Source organism: Blennius ocellaris (assembly GCF_963422515.1).
Source record: "Blennius ocellaris genome assembly, chromosome: 21".
NCBI lineage: Eukaryota > Metazoa > Chordata > Actinopteri > Blenniiformes > Blenniidae > Blennius > Blennius ocellaris.
Window position 1 is genome coordinate 21262184 of NC_137670.1, and position 16188 is coordinate 21278371.

Below are 16188 nucleotides of genomic sequence, written 5' to 3' on the forward strand. Positions count from 1 at the left end.
AGTTACATAATACAGGGGAGTTATATAATTAAGGGGAGTGACATCATGGAGGAGTGACATCACGGGGGAGAGTGACATGGGGGAGAGTGACATAATGGGGGAGAGTGACATGGATAATACTTACATCATGGAGGAGAGTGACATCATGGGGGAGAGTGACATCATGAGGGAGAGTGACATCATGAGGGAGAGTGACATCATGAGGGAGAGTGACATCATGAGGGAGAGTGACGTCATGGAGGAGTGACGTCATGGGGGAGAGTGACATGGATGATAGTTACATCATGAGGAAGAGTGACATCATGGGGGAGAGTGACATCATGGAGGACAGTGACATCATGGGGGACAGTGACATCATGGAGGACAGTGACATCATGGAGGAGAGTGACGTCATGGAGGAGAGTGACATCATGGAGGAGAGTGACATCATGAAGGACAGTGACATCATGGAGGAGAGTGACATGGATGATACTTACATCATGGAGGACAGTGACATCATGGAGGAGAGTGACATCATGGAGTAGAGTGACATCATGGAGGACAGTGACATCATGGAGGACAGTGACATCATGGAGGACAGTGACATAATGGAGGAGAGTGACATCATGGAGGACAGTGACATCATGGATAACAGTGACATCATGGAAGACAGTGACATCATGGGGAAGAGTGACATCAAGGAGGACAGTGACATCATGGGGAAGAGTGACATCATGGAGGACAGTGACATCATGGAGGAGAGTGACATCATGGAGGACAGTGACATCATGGAGGACAGTGACATCATGGAGGAGAGTGACATCATGGAGGACAGTGACATCATGGATAACAGTGACATCATGGATAACAGTGACATCATGGAGGACAGTGACATCATGGAGGAGAGTGACATCATGGAGGACAGTGACATCATGGAGGAGAGTGACATCATGGGGAGAGTGACATCATGGAGGACAGTGACATCATGGAGGACAGTGACACCATGGATAACAGTGACATCATGGAAGACAGTTACATCATGGATAACAGTGACATCATGGAGGACAGTGCCATCATGGAGGATAGTGACATCATGGATAATAGTGACATCATGGAAGACAGTGACATCATAGGGAAGAGTGACATCATGGAGAAGAGTGACATCATGGAGGACAGTGACATCATGGATAACAGTGACATCATGGAGGACAGTGACATCATGGAGGACAGTGACATCATGGAGGACAGTGACATCATGGAAGACAGTGACATCATGGGGAAGAGTGAACTCATGGAGGACAGTGACATCATGGGGAAGAGTGACATCATGGAGGACAGTGACATCATGGAGGACAGTGACATCATGGATAACAGTGACATCATGGAGGACAGTGACATCATGGAGGAGAGTGACATCATGGAGGATAGTGACATCATGGATAACAGTGACATCATGGAAGACAGTGACATCATGGGGAAGAGTGACATCATGGATGACAGTGACATCATGGGGAAGAGTGACATCATGGAGGACAGTGACATCATGGATAACAGTGACATCATGGAGGACAGTGACATCATGGAGGAGAGTGACATCATGGGGGAGAGTGACATCATGGAGGACAGTGACATCATGGAGGACAGTGACATAATGGAGGAGAGTGACATCATGGAGGACAGTGACACCATGGAGGAGAGTGACATCATGGAGGATAGTGACATCATGGATAACAGTGACATCATGGAAGACAGTTACATCATGGATAACAGTGACATCATGGAGGACAGTGCCATCATGGAGGAGAGTGACATCATGGAGGATAGTGACATCATGGATAATAGTGACATCATGGAAGACAGTGACATCATAGGGAAGAGTGACATCATGGGGAAGAGTGAACTCATGGAGGACAGTGACATCATGGGGAAGAGTGACATCATGGAGGACAGTGACATCATGGAGGACAGTGACATCATGGGGAAGAGTGACATCATGGAGGACAGTGACATCATGGGGAAGAGTGACATCATGGAGGACAGTGACATCATGGAGGACAGTGACATCATGGATAACAGTGACATCATGGAAGACAGTGACATCATGGGGAAGAGTGACATCATGGAGGACAGTGACATCATGGGGAAGAGTGACATCATGGGGGAGAGTGACATCATGAGGGAGAGTGACATCATGAGGGAGAGTGACATCATGAGGGAGAGTGACATCATGAGGGAGAGTGACGTCATGGAGGAGTGACGTCATGGGGGAGAGTGACATGGATGATAGTTACATCATGAGGAAGAGTGACATCATGGGGGAGAGTGACATCATGGAGGACAGTGACATCATGGGGGACAGTGACATCATGGAGGACAGTGACATCATGGAGGAGAGTGACGTCATGGAGGAGAGTGACATCATGGAGGAGAGTGACATCATGAAGGACAGTGACATCATGGAGGAGAGTGACATGGATGATACTTACATCATGGAGGACAGTGACATCATGGAGGAGAGTGACATCATGGAGTAGAGTGACATCATGGAGGACAGTGACATCATGGAGGACAGTGACATCATGGAGGACAGTGACATAATGGAGGAGAGTGACATCATGGAGGACAGTGACATCATGGATAACAGTGACATCATGGAAGACAGTGACATCATGGGGAAGAGTGACATCAAGGAGGACAGTGACATCATGGGGAAGAGTGACATCATGGAGGACAGTGACATCATGGAGGAGAGTGACATCATGGAGGACAGTGACATCATGGAGGACAGTGACATCATGGAGGAGAGTGACATCATGGAGGACAGTGACATCATGGATAACAGTGACATCATGGATAACAGTGACATCATGGAGGACAGTGACATCATGGAGGAGAGTGACATCATGGAGGACAGTGACATCATGGAGGAGAGTGACATCATGGGGAGAGTGACATCATGGAGGACAGTGACATCATGGAGGACAGTGACACCATGGATAACAGTGACATCATGGAAGACAGTTACATCATGGATAACAGTGACATCATGGAGGACAGTGCCATCATGGAGGATAGTGACATCATGGATAATAGTGACATCATGGAAGACAGTGACATCATAGGGAAGAGTGACATCATGGAGAAGAGTGACATCATGGAGGACAGTGACATCATGGATAACAGTGACATCATGGAGGACAGTGACATCATGGAGGACAGTGACATCATGGAGGACAGTGACATCATGGAAGACAGTGACATCATGGGGAAGAGTGAACTCATGGAGGACAGTGACATCATGGGGAAGAGTGACATCATGGAGGACAGTGACATCATGGAGGACAGTGACATCATGGATAACAGTGACATCATGGAGGACAGTGACATCATGGAGGAGAGTGACATCATGGAGGATAGTGACATCATGGATAACAGTGACATCATGGAAGACAGTGACATCATGGGGAAGAGTGACATCATGGATGACAGTGACATCATGGGGAAGAGTGACATCATGGAGGACAGTGACATCATGGATAACAGTGACATCATGGAGGACAGTGACATCATGGAGGAGAGTGACATCATGGGGGAGAGTGACATCATGGAGGACAGTGACATCATGGAGGACAGTGACATAATGGAGGAGAGTGACATCATGGAGGACAGTGACACCATGGAGGAGAGTGACATCATGGAGGATAGTGACATCATGGATAACAGTGACATCATGGAAGACAGTTACATCATGGATAACAGTGACATCATGGAGGACAGTGCCATCATGGAGGAGAGTGACATCATGGAGGATAGTGACATCATGGATAATAGTGACATCATGGAAGACAGTGACATCATAGGGAAGAGTGACATCATGGGGAAGAGTGAACTCATGGAGGACAGTGACATCATGGGGAAGAGTGACATCATGGAGGACAGTGACATCATGGAGGACAGTGACATCATGGGGAAGAGTGACATCATGGAGGACAGTGACATCATGGGGAAGAGTGACATCATGGAGGACAGTGACATCATGGAGGACAGTGACATCATGGATAACAGTGACATCATGGAAGACAGTGACATCATGGGGAAGAGTGACATCATGGAGGACAGTGACATCATGGGGAAGAGTGACATCATGGAGGACAGTGACATCATGGAGGACAGTGACATTATGGATAACAGTGACATCATGGAAGACAGTGACATCATGGATAACAGTGACATCATGGAGGACAGTGACATCATGGGGAAGAGTGACATCATGGAGGACAGTGACATGAAGGAGAGTGACATCATGGAGGACAGTGACATCATGGAGGACAGTGACATCATGGATAACAGTGACATCATGGAGGACAGTGACATCATGGAGGAGAGTGACATCATGGAGGATAGTGACATCATGGATAACAGTGACATCATGGGGAAGAGTGACATCATGGAGGACAGTGACATCATGGATAACAGTGACATCATGGAGGACAGTGACATCATGGAGGACAGTGACATCATTGAAGACAGTGACATCATGGGGAAGAGTGAACTCATGGAGGACAGTGACATCATGGGGAAGAGTGACATCATGGAGGACAGTGACATCATGGAGGACAGTGACATCATGGGGAAGAGTGACATCATGGAGGACAGTGACATCATGGGGAAGAGTGACATCATGGAGGACAGTGACATCATGGAGGAGAGTGACATCATGGAGGACAGTGACATCATGGAGGACAGTGACATCATGGGGAAGAGTGACATCATGGAGGACAGTGACATCATGGATAACAGTGACATCATGGAGGACAGTGACATCATGGAGGACAGTGACATCATGGATAACAGTGACATCATGGAAGACAGTGACATCATGGATAACAGTGACATCATGGAGGACAGTGACATCATGGGGAAGAGTGACATCATGGAGGACAGTGACATGGAGGAGAGTGACATCATGGAGGACAGTGACATCATGGAGGACAGTGACATCATGGATAACAGTGACATCATGGAGGACAGTGACATCATGGAGGAGAGTGACATCATGGAGGATAGTGACATCATGGATAACAGTGACATCATGGGGAAGAGTGACATCATGGAGGACAGTGACATCATGGATAACAGTGACATCATGGAGGACAGTGACATCATGGAGGACAGTGACATCATGGAAGACAGTGACATCATGGGGAAGAGTGAACTCATGGAGGACAGTGACATCATGGGGAAGAGTGACATCATGGAGGACAGTGACATCATGGAGGACAGTGACATCATGGGGAAGAGTGACATCATGGAGGACAGTGACATCATGGGGAAGAGTGACATCATGGAGGACAGTGACATCATGGAGGAGAGTGACATCATGGAGGACAGTGACATCATGGAGGACAGTGACATCATGGAGGACAGTGACATCACGGAGTAGCATCAGAGCACCACTGGACCCAAAACAGCCTCCATTGGTTGTGACTCCAGCGTGTGTCAGAGTGTCGCAGAGGGAAGGAGGCGATTGTGGCTTAGTGATTGAGTCGGTTGTCCAATAACCGGAGATTTGGTCATTGGAATCCCGTTCTATCCAAGTCATTGTTGTTATGTCCTTGGGCAAGGCACTTTAGCCACATTGCCTCGTAAGCATGAGTATGATGGTGGTGGTCAGAGGGGCCGTTGGCACAAAATGGCATCCACACCTCCGTCAGCATGGCCCAGGGCAGTTGAGGCTACAGCGTAGCTTACCACCACTGGTGGGGCTGGTGTGAATGAATAAAGGTTTCTGTACGCGCTTTGAGTCAGCCTGAAAAAAATGCTATATAAATCCAAGCCATTATTAATATTTTGGTGGAGACAAAGCAAACTGATAAAGTTTTATCAGTTTATCAAATGTATAAATTAGATATTTAAACAGGGATGGTGAAAAGGCTCAGTGGACTTTGTCTTTTAACCTCAGTCACTAGAGGAGGAGGAGGGTGGAGGAGGGTGGAGGAGGAGGTCGTCTGTCTGCAGCAGCAGTGCATCAAGAGCGCAATAATGTACCACAAGCGGCTTTTATCATATTACAGTCAGAACATAGAAATGTACTAAACTGTATCACATATGTATGAATAAAATAATCAATATAAAATCTAGAATTTCTTTATTTTACATGTAACCCATTGATAAATCATTTCAATTGAAGTTCTTTTTTGCAAGAGATTTTCCCAGAGACTCACTTTGTTACCGTGTCTGTACAGTTTAGTATTTTTGTACCTGATAGCTGTAAATCCTAATAAAAGCAGCTGGAACAGAACAGCGACTGGAGACAGACAGTCAGAGTGTTCCTGACACTGCAGCTTCCCCCCTGATCGTTACACACTTTGGAACAATTGATAGTCAGTCAGTTCTATCCACTGCTCTGTATCATTTAAAGATGGAAGTTTGACATATGAACATGGACCTGATTCAGTAGTAATGTTCCATTAAAGAAACATCGATACCACTGCAGCTTGAATGTTTATGATCATGTGAACTCTGATATTTGAAGACAATAAATGTATGAGATGAATCTGACTTCAATTCTCCACCTGGCAATCAGCGCCACAAGGTTCCCCGTCTCCAAAATGTGCTGCTCAAGGTTTAAAGTTTGTGTACCGGTACCAACATTCTCCCGCAAAGTTTATTTTTTTGAATCACAAACTTTGCGTGGGAAGTGGCGTACGCATCTTTCAGGACCTTTTGTGCAAAAGCAACCTTTATCGGCCCCTGGTCAGTTTTTGGATACAAACACACCTGTCTGGAGGGGTTCCTCTTCACTCAGTGTTCTCTCCTCTGTTCTGTCCACCCCTCACAGCTGCACTTATCAGAGGAAACAGGAAGAACTGTGCCCAGTTTTCCGCTTCACTAGACTGGCTGATTAGCAGATTGGAGCGACTGGAGGCTTCTTCTGGTAGGTCATCTTATCTTTTATAGGATACCGATATTACATGATTAAATATGTAGAGTGAGGTCCAGAGGTGACACCTTTTAAATTGGGCTCTGCCTTGTGTGAACCTGGAAAGCTGAGTGGCTCCAGACCAGCTGATGTTTGAAAATGCAACAAGTTCTCTTTTCCAGTGGGATAGTGAAGAAATCATTGTTATCAACACTGCTCAAAACATTGGATTTCTGAAATTCATAACCTTCTAGTGAATCAGCATTCTGATGAAACTTTGGCTCACCAAATACTTCTTTAACATAATCACGGCCACATGAAGCGTTTTTCTACAAAAAAGGGGTCGTATCAGTTTTAGTGTTTAATACAATGTGTTGGTCAACTTCAAATGACCTTAGTTCAGCTAGTTTTTACTGTTTCAGTGTTCCTTCTGCTACTCTGACTAAAACACCTGCATATACATAATTATATCGATGAAAAATTGAAGTCAATATTTTGTTTGTCATTTCTACCCTTCACAAAGTTATGCAGGCCAGAGTGGATCCCCTCCTGGGTAGGTTTTGACAACCAGGCCATTTTGAGACTCGTGACTTCAGTGAAGTTAGAACTTCTGGGAAGTAGGAAGCAACAGAGCAACAGAAAAGGGGGTGGTGTGTGTGTGTGTGTGTGTGTGTGTGTGTGTGTGTGTGTGTGTGTGTGTGTGTGTGTGTGTGTGTGTGTGTGTTGTGTGGGGGGGGGGGGGGTTGTTAGCGACATACAATAGTAAAACAACACTGTATCACTGTATAGAGTGTAAGAATGGATGAAGCCCAGTGCAGTTAAAGTCTTCAGCAGGGTGGCCTGAACCAGCACTGACTGTTCTTCAATGATGTTGGGTTTTTTTTAATCAAAAGGATTGAAGCCTGATCTTAAAAGTGGGCTCTGTGTTAGCGTTTCCTGCCAGTCTGGAGTTGTGCTTCAGGTACTTTGGCACTGGATAAACTCTTGACTGTAAAGCGACTGATTACAGGTTACTGAGCTCACAAACGTTCCAGTCCCACGTTTGATTCTGTGTGCCAGTGTCAGTTCTCCTTGTCGTCTGCCAGCAGCATTGCCATACAAACAAATGAAAAAGTTATATTTCGTGGTGAGAAAAACTACAAAGTCTGAAACCACATATTTGTATTTATTTATTATTTTATGTGAACTATGAATGTTAATATAATATTAGCATTTTAGAATGTTCTGTCTCCATTTTGACAGAAGACAAACCAGCAAAATGACCATCTCACCAAACAATAGTGTGACGCCCACGGGTCCAATGTACAAAAGCAGCCAAAAGTGTAAATCTTACCTACCGAGGTTCAGAACTCTTCAGAGATTTGTCCATTTGCTGTTGCATCTTCTGTTAATGGCAGAGCTGAGAGCAGCACACTGTGTAATGGGAATTACATGATTAAACATTGTTGCTTTTCCTGTCGTCGTTTGCAGACACACTGGCAACAGAGCATAGAGACATCTGAGATATAATATTATAGTAGGTCTTGGTAATGTTTGAGTGCTTCAAACAAAAATATTTTTTCATACTGTAAAAAGTCCCCCAACCTGCTCTGGTGAATCTACTGTTGTTTTTTATTCAAGCTGATTCTACAGTATTGTATTCATTTTGTGCATGATTGTGTTTTGAGGTATTTTGGAGGTGCTTCACTGTGTGCTGGTCGAGAGTCCTGAGGCCCTAAACATCATCAAAGAGGGCCATATCAAGTCCATCATATCACTTCTGGACAAGCACGGACGCAATCACAAGGTTTGGTCCTTCACTTGGTCCTGGGAGTGTCAGGCCCAGCTCCTCTGTGGAACTGTGATTTCTGATATGATTCCTAATCCTAAAGGGGGCTGAGCTGGAAGGGGGACTTTGAAGTCAAGATTTATGACACATTTATGATTTATGAATTCTATGATCCTTTTGATGTTTTACAAAATAAATGATGATCATCTGTCTGTTTTGTAGATGCAATAGTAGATCCAGGACAATTTAAGCTGGACCAATTTGAGGTTACATCAGCTTCAGTGCAGCTAGTGAAATCCATTCCTAACTTAACTGCTACAGTTATAAACTGTTCCGTTTCTTTATGAGATGAAGACTTTGTAGAGTTTAGACAGTCTTTTCATTTCATTTCATGTGTTTATTTAAAAGGGACCAAGTACAATTGAACATAAATGTTGCCATTTCATGCAATGTACCAGATTTAGCCGGAGGCTAATTCGCATCTGTCGTCCCGTGGCAAGTAAAAGACAATTTCCAAACAAGACATTCACAGGACAATGTTTAACACACAGAGATATATACCGAGACATGAAACAACACACAAAAAAAATGAAATTACCCCGACTTATCCCTGCCCACCCCCCACATCAACCAGACAAGACAACATTTACGATACCAAAATAAGTACTGGACCAAAGAGGAACATGGCCTTTGTCAGTGAGTGCAGTGCTGGTTACTGTTCGGATGTCTCTTGAACTCTGAATTAAAGCCCTTGATGGTGGAACATGTCCTTATAGCCTCGGGCAGCTTGTTCCACTCTGTATTTGACTTCACTGTAAAAGCTGACTGTCCAAAAGTGGAACAGCGAATTGGTGTGCAGTCGTGTAAAGAAGCAACTCTGGTTGATCTCATGGAGTTTATAGAACGCTGGTAGACAAAATTTTGTAAACAGCCAGGAGTCATGCCATTTAAAATCTTGACAGCCATGCATATGTTTGAGAAGGCTCTAAAATTCTCGAAACTTAGAAAGTTGTATTTATCCCGGATGTTACTTTGGATGAAACCGCATGAAAGGTTTTTCATCAAAGACCTTTGAGGCTTGTTTATACACTGACTCAAGTGGTTTAATTGCAGTTGGTCCAGCTTGTCTCCAGCAGGACGAGTGGGAGAAAATTAGAGCGTGCATAAATGTCTTGGCTGCTTCCAAAGAAAGACAAGATCTAATATGTCTAAAGTTAATCAAGTTATATCAGAGAGTTTTTGTCATGCTCTTAAGGTGTGCTTTGGAATGTAAATTGGAATCCAGCGTTACCCCAAGATATTTAAATTCAGAGACAGTGTTTATCTTTTCCCCCTCAAAGAAACTGTCTGAAGCTGTGGTATTGAGACGAGGACACTGTGGGCTTCAGACAGCGGCTGCAGGCATCCTGATTGACCTTGGAGCGGCAGAGTTTCCTCGATGACTTTTGCCAGATGATAGGTTTTAATGTTGTGGTGCTGAATGATTTCTGGACCAAGGGGACATCTTTTTATGTGTCTGTTTGTGTTTTCTCTTCAGGTCCTGGATGTGTTATGTTCGCTGTGTGTGTGTCACAGTGTGGCCGTGCGCTCCAACCAGCACCTGATTTGTGACAACCTGCTGCCAGGAAGAGATCTGTTACTGCAGACCCGCCTGATCAACCACGTAAGCAGGTATACACACACACATTAATGAAGAATAAGCTGTGACACAGCTTTACAAAGCTTCATAGTCACATTAACCCACCGCTGACAGTTTCCCACCTGTTTTTGGCTCAATAACAGCATGAGGCCCAACATCTTCCTGGGAGTCAGTGATGGCTCCGCCCAGTACAGGAAGTGGTATTACGAGCTCATTGTGGATCAGGTGTCGCCATTTGTCACAGCTGAAGCGACTCACCTAAGGGTGGGCTGGGCCAACACCAGCGGATATGCGCCCTACCCCAGTGGAGGGGAGGGGTGGGGGGGCAATGGAGTGGGAGATGACCTCTACTCCTATGGATTTGATGGACTTCATCTTTGGTCAGGTGAGCTGAGTGTATGTGTTTATCGAAGATGACATGAAGGTGGTGTAATACCTAGAGTTATTATTTTTTTTGTAAAATTACCTGTCTCTGGTGTTCCTTTATGTCTTTAATTGTATTAAGATGAGCTATAACAAAGAAATACAGTAATAATACATTATAATTCTATAATTCTTAAAATTTGTGTTAAGATAACTGATACGATTTAGTTGGGACTGAAAAGTTTTCGGTGACATAGATTGCAAATTTATCATTATCACAAGGTCAACATTGACATCATACATTCTGTAAAAAAATGAGAAACTGCAAACGAAAGAGTGTCTGGACTAAGGTCACAGCGAAGAAGAGTTTGAAGATCCACCAGGGCAAGAAAAAGTGCCTGAAAGAGCTTACTAAGGGACCTCACATTGCCAATGACATCCTCAGAGGTAGGGCAAATCAGTGGAGTGAAGCCTAGTGGCAGGATGCTCACCACAGCCCACAGGGTATCAGCACTTAAGACGAAGCACAGCTCCACCAACGAGCAGACCAAATCCCATCCAACAGCCAGCAGCAGAGAGGGAAATAGAAGGACAAAAGCCTACATTTCTGTGGCCCAAATCAACAACCATGAACCGTAAACACTGACCTAGAAGGTCTTAAAGGGGGGGTCAGAAGGAAACTGGAGAATATATGAGAGATCATCTACAGCAGGGTTGACCAACCAGTCAGAGACGAAGAGCCGCAGAAATTGTGGTGGTACTTCAAAGAGCCACATCATACATATGTGAGCTTACAAACAAACTCCCTCTCTCACACAAAGACGATATGGCATGAAGTGAAAATACATACATAATGTAGGATACATTTCAACGTGGAATTACAAAAGTTGGACAACAGTTGGCAAGGCAAGGATTTACAGCATTAATAGGAATAACTTCATCCCCGGATGCCATGGAGGAAGACTTTCGGTTGGTCCCAAGAAAATTCAGGCAAACCGTCCGGCGCCTCAGGAGGGGGAAGCAGCTCTTCACCATCATTCTTTACCGTGGAGTTGGGGAGCTGTTGACCTCAACTGGAGATGACGGGCGGTGGAAGGAATAATTCGAGGACCTCCTCAATCCCACCATCACGTCTTCCGTTGAGGAAGCAGAGGCTGAGTTCTCAGAGGAGGACTCGTCCATTTCCCAAGCTGAAGTTACCAAGGTTGTTGCTAAGCTCCTCGGTGGCAAGGCACCGGGAGTGATGAGATTCACCCAGAGTTCCTTAAGGGTGTACAGGAGGATTTTCCCGAATTATAGGAAAGAACCGCCCTCTCCACCTTTTGAAAAAATGCACATGCGCAACGCTCTCCCTGCTCCCGAGACGGAACGCCTACTAAAACGTGACGAGCCCAGTTCTCCTCGTGCACGCTCTGTTGACAAGTCACAAGTAGGCGTCGCTCACACAAGCTCACTTTACAAGAAGATTTGCACTTTTTCCACTATGTCAGACTCGCCACCGGTAAGTGAAAGTCTATTTACGACAAGCAAGCATTTTTAAAAGCTGAAGGCGTAGCTCACCATAGACACCTGAAAGCGCGCATGCGCAGAAAGTGAAAACTAATAGATCCACGCTACCTGGGGACGAGCACGTACGACGGCCTTACGTAATATATCACCAGAATGATTGACAATTGGGAGGACCAATAGTCTTGATGATCCACCCGGAAAAAGAACATCCTCCTGCACACTTTTAAATCTCTGGATGTGCAGGGACTGTCGTGGCTGACTCGCCTCTGCAACATCGCGTGGCGGGCGGGGACAGTACCTCTGGACTGGCAGACCGGGGTGGTGGTCCCTCTCTTTAAGAAGGGGGATCGGAGGGTGTGTTCCAACTACAGAGGGATCACACTCCTCAGCCTCCCCGGGAAAGTCTATTCCAGGGTACTGGAGAGGAGGGTCCGGCCGTTAGTCGAACCTCGGATCCAAGAGGAACAATGTGGTTTTCGTCCTAGTCTAGAATGGACCAGGTCTACTGGGTGCTCAAGGGTTCATGGGAGTTCACCCAACCAGTCCACATGTGTTTTGTGTATCTGGAGAAGGCATTCGACCGTGCCTCTCGGGACGTCCTGTGGGGGGGGTGCTCCAGGAGTATGGAGTCCGGGACCCTTTGTTAAGGACTGTTCAGTCCTTGTACGTCCAGAGCAGGAGTTTGGTTCACATTGCCGGCAGTAAGTCGGACCTGTTCCCAGTACACGTTGGCCTCCAGCAGGGCTGTCCTTTGTCACCGGTTCTGTTCATCCCCTACATGGCAGAATCTCTAGGCACAGCCGGGGGCCGGAGGGGGTCCAGTTTTGGTGACACTGCAGTGAATACCAGTCACATTATTTGGTATTTTTGTGGTATCTGTTTTCCCTTTTGCAGCGATTTGTAATTTGCATACATTTCCTGCACACTTCACAAAACTGGCTGCTCCTAGAAAACAATGCTGTTTCTGCTGCTTCAAAGATAACTATTTTTGACAAAAATATTATTGTTACCTCACACCAATTGGAAAAAGGTGTCATTTGTTGATGACGTTTCATTAAAGAGTTATTGATACTGGAACTTCACTGAAGTGATCACCTAAAATTATTGTTTAAATTTCAGTTGACAAAATTAACACTGGTATATGGGTGACGTGACGACAAAAACAACGAAAGCATGAACTATATAACTGCTGGACAAACTCCTGGGAAACATTGGATGGACACGAATGGATATTTAACCCAGCAAATCTAGTATCTCCATCGTCAAGGCCAGCTTGCTAATGAGAGGTTCCAGACCAATGATGAACCAATTCCCACGATCCTGGAGAAGCCGATCAATAACCTCGGGTGGTGGTACAACGCTGATCTCAAACCTCCATACAGGTGGAACAACTCAGGCAGGATACCGTCAGTGGCCTCATGAAGATCAACAGCACTGCTCTCCCAGGGAAGCTAAAGCTCTGGTGCTTGCAGTTTGACTTGCTGCTCCACCTTGTGTGGCCAATTTCCATCTATGAGGTCACCTTATCCCACAGCAATCGGCTGGAGTGATTGGTTAATGCTCAAGTGAGGAAGTGGCTTGGCATATCCAGATGCCTCACCAGCCTGTCCAACAGCGGAGTCCTCACCCTGCCAATCTAGAGCCTGGTGGAGGAGTACAAATGCTCTACGGCAGTGCTATTCACTTAATTTGGAATCGGAGCCAGTACATGAAACTGAGGAAAAGTAAGGGGCTGGAAAATATGAGTAATTACAGAAACAAATTGATTTTTTTTTTCAAATCTTTATTTTGAAATATTGAGAAGAACAGATACATTAAAAATCATTTGAAGGACACATAACCAGTCTGTGCCTAATTGACACATGCCCCTTCCTTACATTCTTTTATTTTTGTTGTTTAAAATTACAATTTAATGTTCAAAAAACAATCCTCATTGCTTGCTTGACTGTTCACTTGCATGCAGTTTGCCAAGATTTGCCATCTAATGGGAGAAATGGCATTCTTTTGACCTCACAAGGCCATTGAAGTCAGGTGTATATGTTGTCATGGCAATGTGCAAGCAGATTTGGACATGCTGGTCATTAAGAAATATGCGGTTGTGAGTTTTAATGGCATTCATGTGTGAGAATGACAGCTCACAATTTATGTTGAACCAAACATTGTCAGAAGAAAAAGTTCAACATCCCTTGAGTGTGGAAATTTCTCCTGGCTGACTTCACAAATCTGGAAATTTTCAAAACCTGCCTGCTGAAATGACTGTCGCAATGACTGAATGTCAATGAGTTCCAGTTGTAAAGACTTGTTGAAATCATCAGACCTACTGGCAAAGTTTTTTTCAATGAGTATATATCCTGACATCACCTTGATAATTTCCAGGCTAGATTTCCCCAATGTGGGGAACTGAAGCATCTTCCCAGGACAAAGACAAAGCTTTTATTGGAAAGCGGGAAGTTTCTCCACAAGCTGCGCAATGGTATTCTCTCTGTCCTGCAACTCCATGTTTAGTTGGTTCAAATGATGGAAAACATCACTCAGAAAGCAAACAGCTGCATTACACTCCTCGTTTTCCATCAAAGACAGAAACTTTCCACCTTTTGTAATTTTGAAGTTTGCAGAAACACCACAATTTCCTACCTTAAATCACAGAAATGTTTCAATGCGTTACCGTTAATTTAATGTCATTGTGAACAAGCAAATCTGGATATTCAGCAGACAGGTCCGTTAACAGTTTGCAGGAAAGCCGGTGCTGTAAGCTGGATGTATAACAAATTAAGTCAATGATTGCCATGACAGAATCCATGGTCTCTTTTAGCTCACCACTGAGCTTAATGCACAGGACGCTTTGGTGGATGAGGCAATGTAGAGCTCTCATCTGTGGAGTCGCAGCGGCCATTCAAGTAGCCAGCCCTGGTGCCTGCTGGCCATCGAGGGCGCACCATCTGTAGCCAGCATGTTGATGCACATCAAATCCAAGTTGTTCTCCTCAAAGATTAAAACAATTTGGGAGAAAAGAATGTCACCGGTGGTGTGCCTCTCCATAGGGATTAGTCCAAGCAGATCCTCGTGAAAAAGTTCCCCATCAAAAAATCCCACAGAGAGGCACAAGTCTGCAACATCAGTGTTATCCACTGACTCTTCCACAGCCAGAGACATCACCTTGGCCTTCCTTGTTCAAAATGTCTCCAAGACATCAGCTGCAAGGAACATCACTCTCCTTATATTTGACGTATCAGATATCTGGAATTTCCTTGATGGAATCAATGATGGTTTTTGGGGTTTTCTCATCGGTTACCACCTCTTCAATGGATGCAAGCATAAACTCCTTCACTGTTTCTGAGTCTGTAAACAGCTTTTACTTTTTATGTAATATTCATGCAATCCGTAAGGCTCTCTTGATATCTACATGCACGAAACAAAATGTGACATCTTTGCTCATAACAAGATGTAAGACCCGATAACTTTCCCCTCCAAACAGCAGAACCCTGTGGGAAAGTAGCGTCAAAGTTCGCGTACGTTGTCATGAAATGCCTTCTCAAATTGTATTCCTTACAAATGGCAACACACTCGTTACTGATTAAACACACCAGATTCTTTTCCAGCGCAAATAAATGTTGTTCTCAGTCCATTCGCTATCGAACTTCCTGTTTTCTAGGTTAAGTTTTCTTTCTTTTTTTTAAAGTAAAGGGACATTTTGTCTGGTTACCGGTGCACAGCTTCATAGAAATGAGAAGATCAGAAAGTCGGAAGATCAGTGGGCAGCACAAGGGCACAGATGTGCAACTCTGATTGGTCAAGTGTTGTCCCTCAAAATATATGTCCGACTAAAACAGGTCATCATTTTGCCTGTTTTGCAGTTTGATCAAAAGACAAAAAAGCTTTTGCCAGTCTGACTCCTGCAAACACACGCCACAATATCTACGTTACATTCTGAGGGCTGGTGGAAATAGTCTCCCGGGCCAGATCTGGCCCAGGGACCTCAAATTGAAGAGGTCTGCTCAAAGGCAAGGC

General features: G+C 44.9%; 1 protein-coding gene across 1 annotated transcript in view; it reads left to right on the top strand.

Moving 5' to 3' along the window:
* Nucleotides 1–16188, top strand: part of ryr2a (ryanodine receptor 2a (cardiac)) — a gene marked incomplete at both ends in the record, with an annotated part of 435130 nt that overhangs the window by 130555 nt on the left and 288387 nt on the right. Inside the window, 4 exons of the mRNA XM_080517507.1 lie at nucleotides 6821–6916; nucleotides 8569–8687; nucleotides 10207–10340; nucleotides 10452–10693. Of these exons, the coding sequence (XP_080373633.1) occupies nucleotides 6821–6916; nucleotides 8569–8687; nucleotides 10207–10340; nucleotides 10452–10693 (591 nt within the window). The remainder of the gene's footprint in view (nucleotides 1–6820; nucleotides 6917–8568; nucleotides 8688–10206; nucleotides 10341–10451; nucleotides 10694–16188) is intronic.